Below are 24187 nucleotides of genomic sequence, written 5' to 3' on the forward strand. Positions count from 1 at the left end.
TATGTCACGTTAAAAACTTATAAATTGTAGCTCGTTCGATCAGGACACCTTTCAGTTACGAATAACTTGCGCGCATTTTGTATCAAAATTACACTGAAACGGGGTATGAAAAATCCGAAAAAAATACTCTCAACAAGTTCACAAGGAAAGCTAAAATTTTTGTGAAGGGACTTTTTTCATATGTCGTTCAGGGTTTCAGCTACGTAGGCGCGAAAAGCCAAAACATTGTATAAATCAATTTATTGGACGAGTCGTCGTGAAGAAATCATGTGTCGAAAGAGTCTGAAAAAATTCAAAATTCATCCTTTCAATATGTACTTTGATTTTTTTTTGATATTCTAGTAAACATATTTTCGCGTTTTTCGAAAATTCGATGTGATTGTGCAGCTTCGGTACTTTCTGGGGCTTGCACATTTTTACCCCCGGGTGAGAAAAGAAATCTTAAAAACAATGACGATGACGTCTGTTATTGTCTCGTTGCCTTTGGAAAATCGGTGTGTGCGCTGCTTCACCCACGTCGACTCATACGAGGGTATCGTTTGATGGGAGTGTGTGAAAAGGCGTGGATAAAAATCGCAGAGATCGATTCTGTTATGGAGATCGACTCGTCCTCCCTGTAGGGCGTAAAATGTATGGGTAATAAATACTTCATATCCCGCCGACCGAACCCCGAGTACCCATCGGTCGCTTTGCCTCCGGCCAAGAAAACCCAGATTTCATTTTTATGTAATTCCCGGGTTGTTACGGTCCCCTAAGGGCCGAGGGTTAGCCCTCCAGTTATCAGCCTTTCACTGTATCCGGACCAGTCTTTTACTATCGAAGTGAATCTGTTTTTACAAGGGCTTTGAGATTGATCCACTTTAATCGATCGTTCCTTTCGATTAACCGCGATTATTATGAAAAACAATCATGCAAAGAGGTTGATTAACCCTTTAATGAATACCGGGACGCTCCGTGTCCCATCATGTTTCCTTTTTTTTTTTTTTTTTTTGCAGTTTTTTATTTATGAAACTGCTATTTTAGTAACAACTGCCGAGTTTTTTGGCTCCACATGGTCCCCGAAATATTTCTAAGTCGAAAAAGAAGTATAAAATTTATTTATGCATTTATTGTAAAAATAGCGCATATAAACAAACGGCAGAAATTTGTCCTTTTAGAGGCGAAAAAGCATTTTATGTTAATCTAGCATGAAAATCCGAATGAATCTACTATTTTGAATTTTCGATTCTTGAGTTCAGATTCGCAATCAGTGACGACAAAAATACCATTCAACACAGTTTTATCAAAATAAAATAACTGTTTGAATTTACATCCGCCATATTGGATCCGCTGTGTCGAGTCTTTGAATTTTAAACTCACATTCGTGATTAGCGACTCCAAAAGCCCATGTATGCATAATTTCAAGTGAATCTCAAGTGAGGACAAATGTATGGATAAAAGGGTCAATCGATTCACCGATTAATTGTAAGAAACAGTAACTACCTATAAAAATAGCGCGCAAAATATGTACCTTCGTTTGCAAAACGGCAAGTTTTCTGCAACTACAATCCGATGAAGACATATTTTCAGAGTGTGGATGCCGAGTTTTGCCAGATAATAGAACGGATCTGCTACCAGCCGCAGATATCTTGATATCGAAAATCCCGAATCGAACGTCAGACCACGTTCGTAAACAATCCGAAATCTGGTAAAGCATCTGAAATTTTCTATCGATCAACGTGCCTTGCACTCAAGTTTACCGAAGAAGAGCACGAGATTCCATTTGTTTTCAGAAATAAGTTTACGTTGTATACGCGTAGGTATATACACTTAGTTAGGTAAGCTTCAAAGCTCGAGGAACGATATTTGCGATTCTCCAAGGCCCCCGGTACCTGGATATTCGTAACGCAATTTTAATGACTGATCATAGCTAACTCGCGGAGCTCGTATTATGCATTCATGGAAGATACTTTGAAGGGAATTCAGACAGAAAGAACGTTAAGCACTTTCGCGTCGCTGAACGATGCCGATTCCTGTTTCTGCGCCGAACGAACGGTACGAAGTAACGTCTAATAATCGAATTAATACCCGGGTACATCATGCGTTGCATGCATTATTCAAACACCCGTGCAACCCTAGTCAATTATTTTCGAAAATTGTTGGGCTCTCTGTTGACGACGTAATCGATACGTGGATATTCGATGTCAATTACGGGACGGCTGTGCGCGATGCAAGGTACCTGATTATTTGGCAAATTGGATTATTTCATGCTAAAAGAAAACAAAAAAAAAACTTGGATATTGTGACGAATAATGTATTACCGATCGATATTATTCCGACAACAGAAGAAACTACCAGAGAAGATTTCAAAGAAGAATTGCCAAAAGTGTTCCAATTCCAATGGAAATTCACCGAAAAAGGACGAATTTTTTTTCACCCACTTTTCTGCCTGCAAATATTCTAAAAAAGCAAATCACTCTCCTTATCAGATTCCTTACAATGAATTATGAACTTTGCAGTTTCGATATCCCTTCAGGCGATTAATCGGATTGATGATTATTTTGCGGATCGACGGAATGCCGATACGCTTGTACCTAGTTAAAATTTGCATGTGATTTTTTTTTCAGCTAATGAAGGGTGCCGCGAAATGCGAAACGGCCCTCGCCCTTATAAATAACTTTCACGTAGTCAGCAGCCCTCGAGATGGTGGTGATATTGTTAAACTTGCAAATTATGTTAATTCACTCGAATAAATTCTCGCACAGAGAAACAATGGCAACAGTTATTCAAAACATACTTCTCACCTTCGTTCGGTACATACCGTGCGGTTTGACACCTAAAATAACACGGAACAAAAATGAGAATGCATTATAATGCAACGTAGCGAATTATCGCGGCAACGTTTCACGTATATATAGGTGTACAATAAATACATCATGTAAAACGTTCGTACTACGATGAAGATACTGCAGAAATTTTATATGTTTTAGGTAAGAATATGCTCCGCGTAAATGTATACATATATATATATATACGAGTATATATATATATATACACATAGCAAAGGCAAAAATATGCACCCGGAGTGCATAATTAATCAAGCCTTTTACGTTACGTGGTGGTCTGAAAATAAAATAGTTTACAGCTAGGAATACGAAAAAGATAGTGAGAAAAAGGGCTATAAAGGGAGAGAGAGAGAGAGGGAGAGAAAAAAATAATTATACGCTGAAGCACTAAAAAGTGTTCTTGCGAGTCAAACGAAATTCCGGTTGCGAGCTTTGCGGAGTGGAAATTACTTTGAAGTTTGAAAATTTTCATGCGTGTGGCGTACAAGGCGCTGCGTACCGGAAGTTGGAAAATATTCTGACGCTACGACTAATCGTGTTGTTTTAACTCGGTATCGAACATATTTCGGTAGTTGATGACGCTAATTGTGAGACGCTATTTTCACCATATTTCATTGAGCTGAAATATTTGTTACATATTTGTAAAAAACAATGGACTCACACTTTTAATTAGAAAAGTATTTCGGGTGGTTTAATGTTGTCGAAGATAGATGATGCGCCCTGACCTTTTCATCAATAATTACGAGCAAAGATATTCAGGACTTTTGTGATCGTTGTTCTCTTTTGAAATTCGTATCTTCGAGGATAAATTTCCTAGTTTCGTTTAAACGACGTGGAATATGAGGTTGTCTACGCACGTGATCGTCTGTCTGCTATGCAGTGTCCGGGATTCACGCCCTGCTCAACACGTCACTCGGTATATCAAGCTTTCCATGTCAACTGAGGAGCCACCTTTTCCCTTCAATTACCCCGATACGAACGTGTCGAGAATTCGCTGCTTCCTAGGAAACTTTGCGCTGGCAATTTTGTCCCCTTACGAGTGAAACAAGCGAAAGTTTACTTCGTGGCATCTTGGAATTGAGTCTGTCATCAATCTGATTCACAATCCGCAGAATAGCTGTGTGAGATTTTCTGATGAAATCAGAATTTCCTCAAAACGCAAAGTAATAAAAAAGAAAGTCAGAAACTCGTTCGAAAGTATATCGAAACTCGAGGACAGTAATTACCAGACTATTTATTCCGATACTGAATATCCTGCGGTTAATTAGTTCTCACATTTTACGGATCAATTAGCTCTCAATATCGTATAAGTGAAGAATATTAGTCACAGTATGCGCTCACAGCTTGCAGTTGAAAATGTCAAGATTACTGACTGACAATGAGTAAGCACTCGGTCATTGAATTTTCAATCCCCATTTATACCGATCGATAATTACAGCGAGTCGGGTGCTTGGATCAGATATAGATTTGTGCAGATCTGAATATGTCATATTATCAATGTAAGCGTGAAAAATTAATCACCTCATAATTGGTCCGCCAGATTGCTCTGTTTGCTCTCATTTGCATCGCGTAGCTATTCAGAGCACCGAGTGATTTATTTCTACCCGTGTTCGGTCGATTACGCTTTACTTTTGTATTATTTAATTTTTTCAATCACATTTCAATCAATCAGACTATTAAAAACTTGCTTCAATATACAATGGAATTTTGTCTTATACGGGACGAGCGGTTGTTATTAACAATGTATTAAGACTGCTGGTTAAAAATGAGATAAAAAATAACCTCAGCTTCTAAATATTTATAAGATCTGAACGATACGTCAGTCTGTGGGGGGAAAAAAACGCTTCGAGAATTTTTCTCCTTCGTTCTCGTCGAAATTGAAAGAAGCTTATTCGTCGTTAAGTTTGTTATGAGCTTGCACGAATCCAGAACGTTAGAACAGCTTGACTGGGGCGCACAAACAACGCTGCTTACCGGTCAACATCAAGAGCAAAGGTCATTGTGGTTGTGTAAATACCTAAACACATAGGTACGTATACACACATCACCACGTGCCGTTCGTACGTGTGGGGTAATTAGCTGGGACAAAAGCTTCGTGCCCACGAACGTACGAGCAGCTCAGAGCTGCGCCCTCTCTGCTCGTGCACCCTTTCAAACCTGCAGCCAACGAACTACGATCTCATTTTAGAGACCAGACGCGATAAGATTACAACGTAAAATTAATATTGTTCCAGAGAATCGTTCGCAGCGATACAAGATTACCCGTTAATATTACCGAATAAGATTACAGAAATTCACACTCAAGCTGATAGCACGGATAGAAATATTTGCAAAATTTTCTCAAGCTTCGATTCGAGTGTCTTTATCGAAGGTTGAAACATCCAGGTAATTTGATAACTGCTCGACAATTTTGTATTTTACGATTAAAGAAAAAAAAAAAAAAAAAAAACCGACTGAAGCAGCTCGACGAGCATATTTACAAGGGCAAAAAAAAGAAAAAAGTTTTTTGTTTTAAAGATTCGGCAGAGAGAATTTAGTCACATTTCTCTTGTGTCGGAATCTTTAGGTTAAGTCGGTCGCTTTTTTCTTTCTACTGCTCGTCAATATTTAAAAAATGAAATTATTGGTTTTCAAAGCTACTTTGAGCTTGTTCCGATTCAACCACGTGAGTCTGTCAATTTATATTAAAAGTTGTTTCGCGTTGGAACGGTTAATATCAATTCCAACTTCCCTGACGTAAATTTAAAATCACTGTACAGCACGATTGAAGCGAAGTAAATACTTTGATACTGCGTATCGGAATCTGCAATTTTTTCGACCGTGATATCCGGATCCTTATGCTCGCGAAACTTCTATCGCCTTGTCTATAATTTTGAAGCATCCCATTCGCAGGCAACGTCGTTGATTGGCGAATAAACTGCTTCCGGGATTCGCATTCCACGTTGATTCGACCAGCGTGAGTGAAAAAAGCGTTGATCGCAAAATTGACCACTGCCGACAAGTTATTAGCAGTTTCGATGGGAATTTCATTACACGCCTAGTCGGGAAAGGAAAAGGACGCGTGATCACCGACACACAGACACACGCCAAGAATCCTTACCGCCCACGGATACGTTCCCCGCTGCTGCTACCGACCGTACTAAAAGCACGCGAGGCTAATGCATTATGCATGATTGTAATCACGTTAGAACTACAACACTCTGCATCAGGGTTTATTATATTATCGTATGTACGGGCATTGCTCTTATAGCCACGCGTGCTCAACGTGTGCCTTTACCTAATACTTATAACGACTCTGTACACATGCGCGACAAGTGTGAAATAAATCGTAAATAATCAGATACTAGCATTTACTACGCGACGTAAGTCGCGATTTTCCGAACCGAGTATAATTTATTTTTCATTTTGTGAAATCAGATTTTCACTGACGAGGAAAATACCCGGAGTGCACCTCATCGATTTTGTACATTCTGTGACAATATGTTGTAGCGAATCAAAAGTATTGGACACGTATTTTTTCACCAGCCAATTCGGTCGTTTGGAGGGTGAAAATTCAAGTTACGATAGAGTAAGGTTTTGAAAAAGTAGAGAAAATTCCGAAAGATAAATTTTGGGTAGCGTAAAATTCCAAAAATTAAAATATACTCACACAGCGTAGTTTACTGAACGGATCGGGGCAAAAAAATTAGAAAAAAACTGAAAATCAGAATGACCAGGATTCCAGTAGAGGACCAGTAAAAATATCGAAACTCTAAAACAAAGAAAGTTCAGATTCACTATATCAAACTGAAGTTTGATTTCTTAACTATAAGTGTCGCCACCAAAACACTTGAAATATGGCGCTTCAGAACTTTTCAAATTCGGAATTTCGAACCCGCCCCTTTAAGTTCACCGCAAAAAATCGTTGTCCATTATGACCAGACGATAATATGCGCAGTGTTTTTCCCTCGGGGTTTGTATCCTTTGTTTTTTCCGGGAGTGAACTTTGGGGATGATCCTTACCTCTTGAATCATTGAATTAGTCTGTAAAAAAATACATGTCTGACGTTTTTTACTTTCCTTGTCGGTTGTCTTCTCTTTTTCTTTTTGCCGGTGCAGAGAAACACCGCAGCGTCGCTTTGGAATCGTATCGTCAATTAATCCCCCCCCCTCGTATACCAGTACCTGAGAATTAAGGGGCAATCGAAAAGCGGGTTTGCAAATTTGCATTTCGTTTATAGTCAACGACGTTATCTGAAGAGAGGGGCTGCTGTCGCCTGAAATTGACAATACCGTTTCAAGTGTATAATCCTTTCGAAATACAGATCACTGCTTTTAATTTATTCTAACATCATTTTGCCGCCCACCTCCCCCCCCCCCCCTCTCTCTCTCTCTCTCTCTCTGCATTCGCGTTTTTTACCCTACCGTTAAAACGATTCAAATTAGTGGCTTAGCCGCTCTGACGGGTATTAAATGAGGCTTCGTATAAATGAGAATATGCTTCATCTGGATATACTTAATACAGTGAAATTGGAATGTACTTGAAAATATCTTTGGAATCTCTTGAATTATTCCGTTTCAAGAGGAACCAGCGTGTTCTTCAACTTTTTCCTTGTCAACATCAACGTCGAGAACAATTAAGACAAGGTTGTTGGGTATCATTAAGCATTACCCTTGCATTAATTGAATCCGTTTCGCTCGAATTTACATAATCCAATAAACTTTTTCAGGCACGATATTCCTCGTGGAATTAATATTTCGACAATATGATATAAAAAATGTGGTAGTTCTACCACCTAACCCCCCCCCCCCCCCCCCCCCCCCCCCCCATCCCACACACAGGAACGTGAAAAATAATCTAAAAATCGTAAAATCGAAAGGGAATTTTCTGTTTAGATATTTTTTACCATCGGGAAGCAGTCTGCTTGATAAAATGAACCGACATCTGTCACCGACCAGACGGAAGAGATGAAAATCAGCTCAGCAGGGAAGAAGTGAAAAGGAGCAGGAGAAAAAAACAAAAAACGACGCGGGAAGAGCAAAGTTTGGCTAAACTTTTAGCGTAGTCAAATTTAACCGTGGGAACTGAATTCAACGCTGGTGGGTCGCGACGTGGTTCCAACATTGGAACCGGTTCGCCCGAGCAAAAAGCAATTATCGCGTTGGTCAAAGGAAAATTGGAAATTCTTGTTGTTCGGGAACTGTATCCGCACACGATCCCCGGCTGTATGGAAGCCCGGACTTCGGGCGCAAAACTTGCGACTTGAGATTCTGGAGTGGTTCTGGAGGGTTATTGATGTCAGTTGCCTGCAGCTGCATGTAAACATCCATTTAACCGGCTCTGCCTGGAGTGCATGACGGTGTTGTATCGCATGTTTGAAAACACTTTGCGAATCTGCATCACGTACAGCTGCAGCTCCTCCACGCGAGGTTTCTGCCTTCGGCTTATCGCCTGATTGATATTACGTACATTCAATATGTATCTCGCTGCTGCATGTGTGCATTTCTCGTTTAATATCGAAACTAGGTTCGGAACATGTTTACTTTTACCGAGTATTCGGGCAGGCTCAAGTTTGTCATGTTACTGTAATGATTGATCTTTGGAAAAAGTGGTTATTTTGCGACTTTAAGAATGGTTTAAGTTTAGTCAACTATCAATACAACGTCTACAATCTCGGATTTTGTAAATTCAACTTCTTCGGGTATTTTAAAAATGGTAATTTTTTAAAATGTTCATCATTTCAAAACACGACGATAAGTGCGAGTTAGCAATTTGTGAAACCCCTTTCCGAAATTAATCAAGGAAGAAAAAAAATGTCACCTAATAGTTTTACGATCAATTTGACCAGCAGTGATTTTTTTTCAATTATCTTATATATTGATGAGTTTCGAGAATTTCTTTTTACCACAAATATAAATTGAAACAACGTTAAGCAAGCCAGAGGAGAAAAAAAAGAAAAATGACTATTGTTTTACTTTTCCTTAGTACGAGATTTCATATGTAAAGATTCTTAGGTGAAAAATTTGTATGAATGTTCATCACATTCCGGATTATCGACAGAATTCTTTGACGGTAACCGATCGTGAAACGTGAGGTGAACAGGAATTTCGGGCTCACAAGTCACCTGATAATCCTGTGGAAAAAACCTTTCTGGTATAGAATCGTTTTGAGGATAAATATAGTACGTGTTTGATCATGAGGTAGACGATGGCTGATTTGATCATATAATGACACTATATCAAACTAAATCTATATGTACCAAAAGAAAGTTTTAATGTTTTTGGAATTTTCGTTATTAAATTTCAATATCTAGGAACGTCGAATACATACAGAAATTTTTTTTTTTTTTTTAACTTGAGATATTATTATATATAAATTTTAATAAAATTATATTTTAGACAAAGGCCATTAGCTCGAGGAATATACATTTTTTTGGTCATGCATATTGATAGACAATCAATGATTCATTCGATACAGGTATAATCAAAGGATGCTGAGTCATTGAACAAAAAGAAAATAGCAAATTTTAAATTAGAAAAAAAAGGCCCCGGATTTTTTTTTTCTTCTATTTTGGAAATTATGGCAATGTAATGACGAACTTGTTCGACATAGATCTCAACAACTTGTACCCGGTGGTCAAAAGCCAAAAAAAAATAATTAGTGGCTTGGGAGTCCGTCATGTCCCACGTTCCCCTACATATTATTATGCACGTAACCGGTGCGAAAGGGAATTGATTCTAAATTGAAAACTTTCAGCATTTCGCACCTCATTTACTTTCGACTGTAAACGCCGTCAGGCTCGGCCAAGATCGAGGGGACTTTGCGAGTTGTCTTGAAACCTGCACAGTAGGGAGACCCGGCGTTAATTAGTAATTAATGAGTTATACAAGAATTCCAGTCTTGAAAGATTTATTTTCAAACCGAAGTAATTTACTCGCCTTATTATCGTTGCGAAGAGTAATTTCCAGGGCATATCCCGGCATTCTTACGTGCGTATATTGCACGCCTGTGCGTAACCTTTTACAAGTACAAGTCAACGCGATATTACATAATTCGTGAATTCATTTGAGCGTTCTTGAAGACAGTTTGCTAATTGCTAATTATAATGAAATTTTAGTGACGAAAAAAATTAATCACCCCGTTACAGGCGTTCGTTACGTGAGTTATTCGTTCGAAATGTTTGTTTGCAGTCTCGTATTTGTCGTGAAAATATGGATTCTCTGTTTGATCATTATTTCAGGTCTTATTTTTCTCCAAGTTGATTTCATCACAACGCAAATGAAACCGCGAAAAAATAAATTAAAGTTAATCAACTTCGGATTGTTTCAATAAAGCATAATATTAGGATAACAATCGAGGTAAAAACGCACGTTGACGTGGACCTGAGGAAAATGAAAAATTGAGAAGATCACTTTTTCACTGAGAAATTTTTTATTCCGTGTAAAGCAGAGCCTACTTTTTTTTTTCTTTTTTGCTGCAAGATCGACGCAAGCTGATCTCACGATGTGCGCGCCTCGAAAATCTTATCACGTCCGCTTTGAGGTGAACGCTAATATTTTTATCTTCATGAATCGTGTAAATATATTACACTTGGAAGTTTGCAGTGCAAGAGTGATGCGAGGCTTGGATTCCCTCCCCCTTCAAAGCCCGATACATCTCTACTGGCTTATTAAAAATTGATCGTATACCGCTATAGTTAAAATCGTTACACTCAAGTTGGTTACGGCGTGCAAAAAAAATGAAGAAATTAAAACCTTGATTCGTCGATATTAAAGTTTTCAATTCCTGCCGATTGATGAAGTAGAACGCGTTTTGGAAAATTTGGATTGACACACGTATCGAGAGTTACGCATTACGTTTATGCGCCTATAAAACAAGTAAGTTTCCTTACGTCATGTCGGATCGAACTGATGTATCAACCCTTTCGTATAAAATTACAGCTTCGTTGAGTAGGCTTGCGCGTGTGGAATATTATGTAATATAATATGCATAAAAGTATCTGAGACCAGAAAAATTTCCCTTAAACTATAGCTACAATTTCAGAAGCGTTTCTAACTCGCGTAACTGTTACTTGATATTATATATAGATAGATCCGTCACGTGTCGTTGGTTCATATTGAAATATGAATATTGATAAGGCGGGTATTAAAGGTAAACACATTTTTCTTAATTAAGAGCATAAGAAAAGTGACGGGCTCGTGCCGAGGGTTCCAAGTATGGAATTCGGAGCATTTCTGTTTTCCAATACGAAGTTGGTAACGTTAAAATATCGAAACGTTCAAACATAAAATTACTATTTCGCTACTTTAGAATAACCGAAGAAGGTGAATTTACCAAATCAGAGATTTTCGATATTGCATCAACGGTTTACTAAATTCAAACTAATCTTAAAGTGGCAAAATAACCACTCTTTCCAAAGATCCATCATTACAATAATGTAAAAAACTTCAGTCCGATGATATACCAGCGATTCACAGTCCGAAAAAAAATCAATTCTGCGCCAATATCAAGGTACCTGCATGAAAACTGTACAAAGACTTCAACAATAAATCTCGTCGATTTTCCCGATCTTTCAAAATGGCGCGCGTCTCCTCAGTCGAGGGATAAGCTCGAGACACTTCCGTGCAGATTAATAGCCCCAAGCCTGAACGTACACATAATCTGATCCACGCGACAGCGTAGCCTGTGAACAATACGATCGCGTTATAGCCGACTAAGTAGACAGAGGAACATGCAAGAGTAATAAAGCGAGAGAGCGACCAATTAAAATTTGCAGTATCTCCGAGTTGAGCTTGCGAAGAGGGAAGAAAAACGTAACGTAATGAAAAAATGAAAACAGGAAAGGAATTAATGACGTCAGTGAATTCATATCCTCCACGGTTTTACGTCAGAATTTCAAGCCAAGTTTTATTCTAGATATATGTTGCAGTGTACACACAATATTTCTGTTTCATAATACTCGTACTGTATGGGAGTTAAATGTCTGCTGTGTAAACGTCGTTCCACTTCTGCAGAATTATATGTTGCAAATTTCATATCAATTTCTTTCTCATTCAGAAACATACGTACACAAACAGCGATATTTTTCTCTTTGATCTCTACCTTCGTCTAAATTTGTTTTTCATCTAACCCGAGCTGCAGTATTAAGTCTCGACGATAGGGGATTTCGCATAAAGTGAAAAAAAGAAAAAATTGTAAAAAAAATAAAATAAAAACAGTACCTCGCTCCATTCGATCAGAACACAAAAGAAATTTTCAATTTTCACTAATATGCTGCAAGAATCTAATTATTTTGATAAATGATTTTTAGAAGGGGAAATTGAAAAATGGTACAAAGTGCCTGCCGAAAACATATTTCAAACTTTTTTCATCGTGCAGAATCACTCCTGAGAAAGTCAAGTTGGTGTAACCATAACGTAGCTGGATACAGCTTTGAAATTTAAAAGTATCAAAGAATGCTGAATTAATTTTGATTCGACGAACTCGCTAGATTGACTTTAATGTACAGTGAAATAACTTGACATTTTATTCCACTGCACATCGCCAACAAAATCCTCGGAATTTAACCTCGTTCTAAAACTTCGTGCAGGAACGATGTATCCGTTCGATGCGAATCAAATCCAACATATTCGAGTAAATCGAATTTACGCTTCCGAGATGCATTATAAGGAGAAATGAATATCCAGATGGAAAGTATTTAGGCGAGAAATAAATCCCCAGACTGTAAGGGCGTTAGGGATCCCCGGAGAATCAGCTTCTCTACTTGGATCTAGCCGCAGGGGATCCAACGGATACAGAAGCGAGCAGATACGCGGAATGAATTACGTGCCTTCGGTGCACCGTGATATTTTATATTCATCCTTACATTAAGCGGTTGAATAATAAATACACATCTCGTTGCACGTAAGGGGATATAGGAGGCATTTATACGAGGAGTCTAGACAACACGGTGGGTGGATTTATTAATAGTGGCTGATGCGTTGTACCTTTCATGGCCCTCCTAATACCCGCCGACCAACAACCGGCGACTTTTTCCTTTTGCGCGAAGCTTCCTTGCCAACGATAAATCTTTCAAAAAAATGTTGGTGTATAATATACATACATATATATGTATACACGTATATATACATGTATGTATGTAAACGCACCGACACACAGACGATGCAACGTTAGGTACAAAGCTTTTCAAAGGCTGGATCTTATCTCTTTGCATGGATATTGTGCCAGGCCTCCTCCTCGCCCCCGGCCTCTGAAGCCTTTTATATTTTCTAACTTGATCCTCATGCCAAATATATTACTTATATCCACCGGAATAGTTACCTTGAGAAAATTTATGACAGAATTTATCCACGACACATATAATATGCATGCATGACACGGGCGTGTAAACACGAATATTGCGATACGCGGTCTTTCATCAATAACAGCTGGTCCGGGTTATTAAAATTCCTGCTTGGCTTGCGATTTGCTCAAAGAAAACCAGCCCCGTAAATCGATCTATTCGTTCTACTCTGTCAATTATTGCGAATGAAAATTTTATGCGATAATAAATTTGCAACCTCGCTGAATATTTTAACTGATATTTTACTCATTTGTTTCGATGAGTTCCGGTTCTCAGATTTTCTGAAAAAAATTTTAAAAATCTACTACTCAGATTTTAACAAGAATGTACTTATTTTTTGCCTTTATCTTTCATTCTCTCTCTCTTTATCTCTTTATTTCCAAATGTTTCAATAGACTGGATAAATATGTAACGTAATTGTGCTGAAAAATATGTAGAATAAAGCGTAATGTATAATTATCATGCATAACTATTACGAATATTAGTTTATTGTTAATCTCAAACTTTGCTGATCCTCTATGGCTGGATATCAGTAAATTCTGATAAGTCGTTCGTAAAAAAATCGTCTGATAGATTTTAATTGCAACATTCTCATCAATTGTTGTTATAAAATTTTAATGTAATCGAAGTGAAAGATCACAACACCGTTGAAATCAATTTATTGGATGAGTCGTCGTAAAGAAATCATGTGTCAAAAACATCTGGAAAAATTCAAAGTTCATCCTTTCAACAAGTACTTTGATTGGTCGTTAAATAATCGGGTCGATTCTACACCCAAAGTATTCCTTCCGGTTTGTCAAAACTTTCTCCACATCCGATGAAGATACAAACGCATGTTTGCAACCATCGTCAAGCACTTACCACAATTTTTTGTTACCCCCTTGTTAACACTTGATTTTTTTATTCCCTTCCTCATGTTAATGTTACGTTGTCAGACCGTTCATTCGATCCGCACCTCCATCAGCGACCGCTGTCAAGGTATTTGAGGATGTTTTGTCACGCTTGCGGCATATTGCACAATGATTTATTATCTGGCCGGGGGATCAGCCGGCCATAAGCTGGTCTTCTTGGCTGTGTAGATCTAACGCCGCCGAGGCAAAGGTGCAAAGCGATCAATCAACGAACGATTAACCAGTTTTGCACTGACCCAACAACGACGTAGGGATGGAAGGGGACGCGAACCGTAAGCCAACCGTTAAATTAGCCATAAATTATAAACAGCTTAACAACTGTGATAATATACCGTCATTGTTTCGGTTCTTGATGCAGATCCTACTCGAGTCTACTGGATTCCCTTACATACTTGGCGGTTTATCATCCCTGACAGAAAACCAAATTTCGGATAATTCTGATTCGCAATTTCTTGTTATTCGTTTTGGAAAGGTTATTTGAAGACCGGTGAGTATCCTTTGTGCCAGATGTTTTACCGTTCTTCTGAATCTCGGTACACGGAGAGAAAAATCTGAGAAAAATTACCCTGCTGTTACTAATCGTGATGTAAAAGACACCTAATGCACTTTTTATTGATGCATGTTACAAAAATTACGGGTTTTTATGAAAAAAATTACTATCTCGCTTAGAAGCTATGTATTTCGGGAGCACAAAATTTAAAATGTGACGACGCATTTTTCTTATGCAGCACGGTAAAAACTGCATTAGGTGTCTTTTACATCACGATTATAGTAACAGCAGGGTAATTTTTCTCAAATGTTTCTCTCCCTGTACTTTCGATAATACGATACCTCTACGACATAAGACGAGGAATAATGTCGAAATTTTTTTTCTCTAGTTTCATTCTACACACAATTTTACAATTTTACTGTAACCAGCGATGTTTCAGGATCTGCTTGGAGATCCGATTTTGTATTTCGCGTAAAGATTACTGTACCTACTATACCCACTCGACTTCCAGCTTGTCTTGAAAATATCGACTTCAAATTTGTTGAATCGTTATGTTCAAACGAGCGATCAATAATTGTCCTCAAATGTTGCTATCGAAAAATCTTACCGCTTATTTTGGTTTTTAGCCTTGGATAAATGGTGGATTTATCAGGCTTGATAGGCAAACATGAAAATTCTCTCAATTATAACTCAACGAAGTTAAATAACAGCACCGCTCAAATCACTCGATAATTGTTTAAAAATTATCTCACTGCAGCGAGTAACGTGATGTGAAAGCGCATCAATTTCTCTCTAATTTCATATAATCCATCTGTACGCCAGTTATCGGGGATTTATTACATTCTAGCCACGTTTAAAGCGAACCAGTCGGATATTCTATAACATAGCTTTGTGTCTCTGCACCACAATAGTGAGCATTCAATTATTAATTACTGCACGGTAATTCGCAGCCTTTGTTAATGCGGAACTGATAAGTCAATAATTGTATGGTTTTCGTTTCAGGTGAACGCTTCGTCGCATACCTCCATCGGGTTTATTAGTTCAACAATTAATAAAAATTGTTCCAGTAATTCACCTCAATTAAAACTCGTATCGACCATGTGTTCGAAAAATTATTTCATATAAATTCTTACGCTGTACACCGGGGTCAAGATGGCCGTATGAAAATCATCCAAAATAATCTGATTTGATCCAAGATAAATAATGAAATATCGTAAAAATCGGTAATTCATACTTTTTTCAAAAATTAAACTACACTCGCTCAAATAAATACCTTTTTCTCATCGCGCAGTATCGCCATATTTTTTCATTCCAATAACTGTGTCTTGAGAGTTACTCAGTCAATTTTCAGCTCATAATATTGAAAATTCAGTGAATTATGATTTCTTGAGTAGAACGATCCATTTTCCGGCATATTCAAAATTTCATTTTCCCAAACATAACTAATTCGCATTCAAATATCGTAGTTAAAGAGTATCCCATAAATGTTTTCCAGCTATCCGAATGGATATTTCCGTTTCCACGACATGATTTCTGATATATGCGGGGTATGCGGCGACCCCGCTGCGACACCAACATTATACACAAAAGTGCAAGGGTTAAAAATTAGCTAAATAATATTCACAGCTAGTATAACACGAACAAGACGAACGTGCGAAGTGTCAAGTCGTTACACGATGCATGAGATGCACGCGAAAAGTAGGTATGTCATTGAATTTGCAGCGCGCCGAAGAGAATGTGAAATTTCAAGCCGAAGAAGAATGTCGGAAAAGTTTCTCAACTGTAATAACACCGTCTCGACGTCACCGAGAAAGGCTAGGCTGCCGTCCACTCTTGAAAACTACCTTGACCTCTAAAAAGTCCTTTTCAACAATTGTGTGATAAATTTCTCTGCACCAAGGCGACTGCTCTATTCGGGTCACCGAATAAATCAGAATCTATACCCATTGTTGGTTGGTATCCTTAAAGGGGGATTCGACGCGCCACACATACAAGAGGCAAACAGAGTTGCCAATTGAAATTGAACCGCGTGGGTATAAATTTTTTCCCCCATTGACAGCGATCCGCCGGTAAAAAAAAAAAACGACCTCAAAACCACCCTGTTTCGGTATCGCTTTTCCAAGCGGCCGGAAATTCGCAGAGTCCATTGATTTTCACGCCTATAAGATTGAAAGGGAAAAGAGAGGAAATTCAAAACGCGGGACGGTAAAACATTTGAAACTCTTTGTAAATCGTCGGTTATTCGTTATCACAGTGCCTAGTCAACGTTGGGAAAGGATTTGCTGGAGAACAGCGCGTACCTCATGCTAATTTTACTCGGCGTCGCGTCGTTTGGTAGCTGTAGCATTATTAGCATGTACGTGTGTGGGAACAAGACGGGGATGAAATTTGTCTCGTTAATTTCGCAATTAACACTCGTGTTAACGGATTCTCATAACACACTCAAGGATTTCGCTTGCGCGTGATCAAAGGATCAAGGTCTCAACGAGAATCGTTTATTTAGTGGTTCAACAATTTTTCAATCAATTTCAAGTCACTCGCGGTACGTATTTAATACGTTTCAATTTCGAACGTAGGTATATATTTTTCCACGACGTTCAGGCCGGTCTTGATTCTGCAGTGTTCGAGGAAATTTCACGATCGATGAAGAATCCACCGAGCGATGAAACCCGCTTATCGACGGTCAGGTTCCAACGAACCAAGAGTATCATCCTAGAACCATCAAAGCATGCCACGACTTCCTGCCAAACGAGATTGCAGTCCTCTTTTCGCACGACGCTACGTATTGGCAACTGATTAAAGGGCGAGGGTGTCACTCAGGTGAATTGGTCGTCGTTTCATTCCTGGAACGGAGTCCACGGTTTTTTCATCGAAAAGCACCCGCGTGTGCAATTTCTTATATAAACCCAATTTCAGTTTTAGGGTATCATTTAATCAGAGAAACAGTGATTAAAATACTACCACCACGTTTCACCGAATCACGCCTCAAGAAGTCGTAAATACGAGTCAAGTTGCGGATAACCGGATCACCAACTTCTCAAGACGGTGGCAGATTTCTGTACCCGAAACGTCGATACGAAAACAGCACCGAAAGATGAAACTTGTAGTCCTATCGGCTCTAAGAAAGCGACTTTACTCCCTAACTCCAAGCAATACCAATTGCCTTGTTAGCGCTGTATTTGACCCGTTTTAATTCATCTATTTGCAGTCATATCCTATTACAGATTACGAACAAGAAGTTTTATTTTCTCGACCAAAAAATGATGTAACAATCATTTTGGGAATGAAATTAAAAAATTCAGTCATGCGGTCGAATCGATAAACAAGTTCTAAAGATTGTGTAAAAATTTCAAGTCGATCGGAAAAAAAATTGACCGAGGAATATGTGCCACCGGATAATTTCAATGACAAAATTCTGCCGTTTTTTTTTTTTAATAAAGCCCTCAGACTCAAATTGCTGTTGGTGTCTTCGTTTTTTATTTTTTTAAATTCCAAAAATAGGTATGATCTTAGACCGTCCAAGCTGCACCCCCACCCCCCTTAATTCATCTTTACTTTTCATCGATTTAGCTAACAAATTTCGGAATCCGTTGAAAACGAAATATTTGATCACGTCCCAGGATCTAATTAGAGTTCAACATTCTTTCGGAAACTTCAACTACAACGTTACGGAGCCGGCGAATTTCGGTGAGTTTGACGGGCGGAAAATAAAGGCGGATATCTCGATGGGAAAAGGTTGCTAATCGACTGGAGGAAACGCGAGAAAGGCGTCGTGTAAAAGAGTGTGCGAGAGGACATAACGTATCAAGCGAATGACGAGACGTTATGTTTGAGTGAGAAGCTAAGTGCTCTCCTGAGGTGACGACGACGGTGTTGAGGGTACAAATAAGTGCGGGTATATTATAGCCATTTATGAAGCAGGGACGAAGGCGGGGGAATTCCCGGGAATCACCGCGCTAATTGCCGCGAGCCAACCAATTACATTGAATTGAATATACGGCACGTGGGAGCGTCTGGAAATTGCTGAGATGCCTCAACATCGAACAAGTATGCCCTAAGAACCTCGTCGATCGGTGCGTAGGTTTACTCTCGGTAAGTTGAGAAATCTCATTTCGCTTGCGAGTAATTCCTGACCTTCCACCTCCCAAGAACCAGGGAGATAATCTACAGTTGTAGTCCGAAAAACAACATCATCGGAATGCAAACGATACTTCGAATTCCAGCGTGCCGGCAGGTTACTGTGCTTTAGAAATCCCTTAAACTTTTCAGCGATATTATTGGAGTACAGACGGATAATTATCTGGCGAATACTACCCTTTGCAATTTTTCGATTTAGAAATTATTCGAAAATTGATGTAACCGTTACACTAATAACAGTTATACTTCGAGATACACGAAAAGACAAACAAAATTCAATTTTCTTAGAATTTTTTTTTTATTTTTCTCGATACTTTACAGTGAAAGTTGGAGAAAACTTTTGCTATCGAGAAATAAATCCAAGAATCCAAGTGTCGTGCGCAATCAGTTGAGTCGAAAAAATATCAAACAGATTCGAGCCGCCGAAATCCATTCTTCTTATCTTTTCGGAAAAAAATTGAGGCAATTTTCTCGACTACTCAAATTAAGTTAGACGTTCGAACGAACCTCGCAGTTCTGAGCTCGAACCTCCGTAGCGAGTAAAAAGACCCACAAGGCAGAGCGAGTGTTACAAGTTCAAGTTCCGGAAAGTTGAGTGCGGATAGGTAAAATATTCGTAGTCGTACGGGGTGCAGCTACTCATAGTCTGGCTGGTTGGGTCCGCTATCACTGAACTTGCGCGAGAGGTTGAGTTTGAATTAGGAACATCCGTGTATCTCCGCATCTGGTGCCCCGAAGCCGCGTCGTTTATAAGGAGTATAAGGTACGTATCGCGTGAGGTATACGTCGAGTATATGCGCGGAATATAGAGCGCTGAGAATTTCAGACACGTTTCAACCTCGCGTGCAGCTTTTTGCTTCGCGTATATTTGCACTGAAATGCATACACGGAAGTGTGACGTGTCGCTGGCCACAGCGGCTGCATATCTAAGCGCGAAGGTACGAATGTCGAGGATCAAAAAGTCCTTCAAGGTCCCCTGCAAAAAAAGGAGTCTCATTCTGATAAACGAGAAGTATTTTTCAAAGAGGGGTGATAATTCGTTCGGATTTCAAACCTGTGTCGTAATTTCGGGAACGAGGTCGAAGTTAGTAAAGTTATCGTAACGAAAAATTGGGGAAAAAATCACCGCTAGCTTAATTTCTACAAGGTTTTTCAACGAACTAAGATTTCTGATTGCGAGTGGGTTTTGTTTTATTACGAAACAGCGGTGATTCCTTGGCACGAAACGTTACGGCAACGTTACTAACTTCGATACGATAATCGAGACTAATTAGCAAATTAATGTGGATGCATATTTTTTCGAGAAATTAAATGATCTTGACACGAGATTCCGGTTCAACACGTTTCTCCCTTGGTCTTCGCGCGATTCTCAAATTATCATCGCCGATTTAAAACCGTCCGGGTGTTCTCGTTGACGCTAATTGCTGCCGAGAAACTGAGCTAAAATAATGAGCAAGGCCGCGTCCCCTGCAGTATAATGGCACATGTGTTCGCATGTACCGGTGTTGGCACGCAAACTTCAACTCAAACACGGTAAACGCTACGATAAACACGGGCGAACGAGTCCTCGCGGTTTCTGATTCTCCGCAAAATGGGATGGCGCGATAATTGTCGTTGAATATTATGCGCCGAATACGAGGGTTGATTGAGAGGCGATGAGCTTTCCTAGTAGGATAAAAATCAGTTATTTTCCCTCCCCTTAAACCGAGGTCGGTTGCTTTCACTCCGATAACTCGGAGATCATGGACGCCCTAATATTCGGCAGCGGGTGAGTTTGTGTACAACAGATTTAAGAGCAATGGAGCAAAGTTTATTTACGAAACGGATCAGGGCACGAGGTCAAAAGCTCAGGTTTTTGTTCTTCGTGGCTAATCATCCTGGGTCTGTTAAGTTTAATTGCGCCAGCTAATTACTCCTAATTCCCTGATTCAAATTTAAGCGCTAGTACTTCCCATAACGACCAACCATTTTTATCGCCTACCACTGCCCAAACTCGTTTGTTCGTTTTAATTATCTCACAATCAGCCGAGGTGGCCGTACAGAAATGCGTCTCCGGCATTCTACCATAACAATTTGTCGTTGTATCTCACTCGCTCGGTGGATTGGAATATCGAGAATTTCTTTTCGCTCTGTGTCGATATAATCACAAATTTGACAAACATTAATTATACCTGACAGAAATGATTCAGATATGAGCGAAAAAGAGAGATTCAAGTTTCTTCCTCAATTTTCTTACATTCCACCATCATTCCTGAATACTTCATTCACGGAGTAAAAATTTTAAAAATCATTCCTACAGAGTTATTCGAGGTGATTTTTAATTGAAAAAGTTAGTAATCCCTACGAGATAAACGTAAATTAGATGATTATAGCTTTCGAAGATTTTTATTTAAAGGGACAGAGTTGGAAGTCTACGTTTCACTGCGGTGAATATTTTAGATGAAAATATGAGCAAAGGGCGTAGCATTTGAGCCGAATTCTTATATCACATGTGATATTGCGATGCTTGTATACAACGTGCGAAGATGAAACTGACGATACGTGTAAAGTCTGGAGTAGTAGGTGAGTAAAGGAAGGCTCCAAGCTGGCTGGGTCACCGCAGCTATTCTAGGATGTAAATCGCGACACGTTTTCTACGCGTATCATGAATATCGCGTTGTTTTTCTGTGCGAAACGATTAGCAGGTATAAAAGTATCGCGCCACGAGTCCACAAGTTGTAATAAAACATCGAACATTACGTGCCTTCGCTCTGATAAGCCTTCGGCAATTATTAATGCGGCGGCTATTTATTCGTCCGTAACGTAGGCGAAAAGGAATTTTCATTGTGTATTTTTACTGGCCCAAATATCACCTCGGATTTCAAAGTCACTCAATCGCACAAGACGTGTTTATTTATCATGCCTGCTGAGTGAAGATTAATGAATATCGTTCTAACGTTGTACAAAATTCTTGACATTCATTAGCTTTCCACGAGCAAAATTAACAAGGGTCAAAAATGACTAGATGCAATTGAAACGTGCCGATAACGATTCGACGAATGATTGTATGAACCGCGTCTCGTTAATCCCTCAATCTTTTTTCAGTCCCTGTTTGGGGAGTACACAAAAGTAGGTACACGGTGAGGGTGACGACAGAGTTTTGAATGATGGGCCTTTCCCGGCGTTTAGCTGGGGGCAAAAAAGCCCGCGACACCTTCTTACGCTCCTTGCGAACGAGTCGCGACACGCTCCTTAAGCAATTTGATCCTCTTACCGTTACGATAGAGATGTAACACCCTTCATGCTCCACCACCGGACACATCCAAGATCCACCAACATCCAATGAACGATCTTGCCACTGAAATCACCGTCGTCACTCTATTCACCACCTTATTAAAATCCATTCCATAGCTAATATCTTCCCCTAAATTTTCCATTCGCGAGTTCGTCGCTTTTCTCACTTTCTTTGAACTTGATTCTTGAAACTCGCGACGAATTATCACGCTTTTAATTTTATTATTATCATCGTCACTTTCATTAATGGCATTAATATTAGTGAGATTTTCACACCGTAAAATTACCCGTACCATTCATTGAAATTGTTTACATGGTTAAGACTTTGTGTGCACGAATTATAATCTCTTCTTTTGACGATACAAGCATCAGGGATTCTCAATGTCACGGATTGTGTACATCTGACGATTGAATTGATATATTGACAAACTTCGGTACTTGGTCGAGGTAACAAATATTGAATTATCAAACAAAACACTCGAAGATATAAGCTACATTTTATTTATTTTCACGATAATTTTTATTTACTTTCCACTTTTTTACGTTCGCTATAATAATTCAATTATACGTGAAATATCAGAATCGCGGGGCTTCGAATTCTCTTGAAGAGAAGAAAGGAAGAAACATCGAATTGAAAATAACGGAGCGTATATCTCTGGCCCGGTTTTACAACCCTCGTGAAAAGAACGAACCTCCGTAAATTGGATAACAAAGTTCAGGTGTGCACAACGTGTCTCAAAGGTTACATCATCGTCTTTTAGAATCGACTCAATCCAAACTCGGACTCGATTGAAATCCTTTATCCTTTTGTACAAGAAATATCTCGCTGTTGTTCGATAATTGGCACGAAGCGAGGAAATCGAACAAAATGTAAAATATTTCAACGATTTTCAAAAGTAGATCAAATTAATTAACCGAAGATCAGCGTCTGAGAAATCCCATTTTTATTTTTTTTCTTTAATTAATTTAACTACGACCGTTTTCGTCTCCTGAAATTTATCAAATGTTCACAAAACGATCGGCCCGATTATTATCGCCACTTTCCGATCGTTGAAAATTTTTCACGGTCAATTATCACAGCACACATGGTCAGTATCGTCGGTACGACGAACGCGATGTGACACTCTCCGAGCACAAGTCCTCTCGGCGATAACCACCGCGTCACTGAACAACTCGGGCAAAAGCTTGCCGCCAGTGCCGACGGCGCTTGCGCACTTCCGCCCTTTCATAACCCGCGAATCCAGATGCCGGGTGCAAAATCGTAGTTGAGACACACCTGAGTCGGTCTCACAATCAGCGGGCTGAGACAACTTTCCCCTTCCACTATCTTAATCGAGAACTTGTGACATTCCATCACGACAACAACAAAAACAAATGTCGAAAAGGAAATTGACTGGTAAGAGTGGTAGCGTTGATTATAATAATGAGAGACGAGAAAAAAAAAAAAAAAAACCAATAGAAATTTGATTGCTTTGTTGTCTCGAGAATGTGTTGCGAAAAAATTTGGTGATAATCAAACGTGGGGAAAAACTTAATAGTTCTAACTAACCTTTGGTTACTTCGTCACCCAGCTCGATTCAGGGGTAATATTTTGCAATTGGTTGTGGAATAAGGGTTGTATACTAAAGTGTCGAAATGATTTCTCACGCGACAAAAATTCTTGCGAAATCCATGTTTCCTTCTCGCCGATATTAATTTTTTCACCCTGGCGAGAAAGTGAACTTCGAGTAGTGAAAATCGAACAGCGTTACGCACATTCGTTCGAATTTCATGCCAGAATTATGCAAAATTTCACCCGAGGACAAACGATGAATCGAATACGCGAGTTTGTTGCTTCAATGACATACTTTATTCACCCAGTGTCAATCGATCGATTGTCCACACAAGTTTTCGTTCTTAGGTGTTTCACAAAAAATATATTTGCTTCCGATTGAACCAGCCTGCGTGCAGTTTGATCGTACGACAAAAGAGAGAACGAGGGGAAAAGCTAAGGGCTGATCACGAGAAGCAAATATCAGATTTTAATATCAGATTTGAAGTATTCCTGAATTAGACACGTGTTTTTTGGATCAATCGGGCACGATCAGCAACCGCCGAAACGTCTGTTCTGTTTGCTTTCGCACGCTTGAATAATTTCCGTCCCCGTAATGCCCTAGCATCGACAGTTTTCAGAAGCATTCACAACACTCGTACTTGTACAGCTGTACTGCTCACATCGCGATATTGCTA

General features: G+C 39.2%; 1 protein-coding gene across 1 annotated transcript in view; it reads right to left on the reverse strand.

Annotated features, from left to right (window-relative positions):
• The window catches only part of Sol1, a 359519-nt gene extending 336419 nt beyond the window's left edge, over positions 1-23100 (reverse strand). The window contains exon 1 of the mRNA XM_046615171.2: positions 21939-23100. Within this exon, the coding sequence (XP_046471127.1) occupies positions 21939-21986 (48 nt within the window). The 5' untranslated portion in view covers positions 21987-23100. The remainder of the gene's footprint in view (positions 1-21938) is intronic.
• Positions 23101-24187: the final 1087 nt, after the last annotated feature.

The sequence above is a fragment of the Neodiprion pinetum genome, chromosome 1 (assembly GCF_021155775.2).
Source record: "Neodiprion pinetum isolate iyNeoPine1 chromosome 1, iyNeoPine1.2, whole genome shotgun sequence".
Classification (NCBI taxonomy): domain Eukaryota; kingdom Metazoa; phylum Arthropoda; class Insecta; order Hymenoptera; family Diprionidae; genus Neodiprion; species Neodiprion pinetum.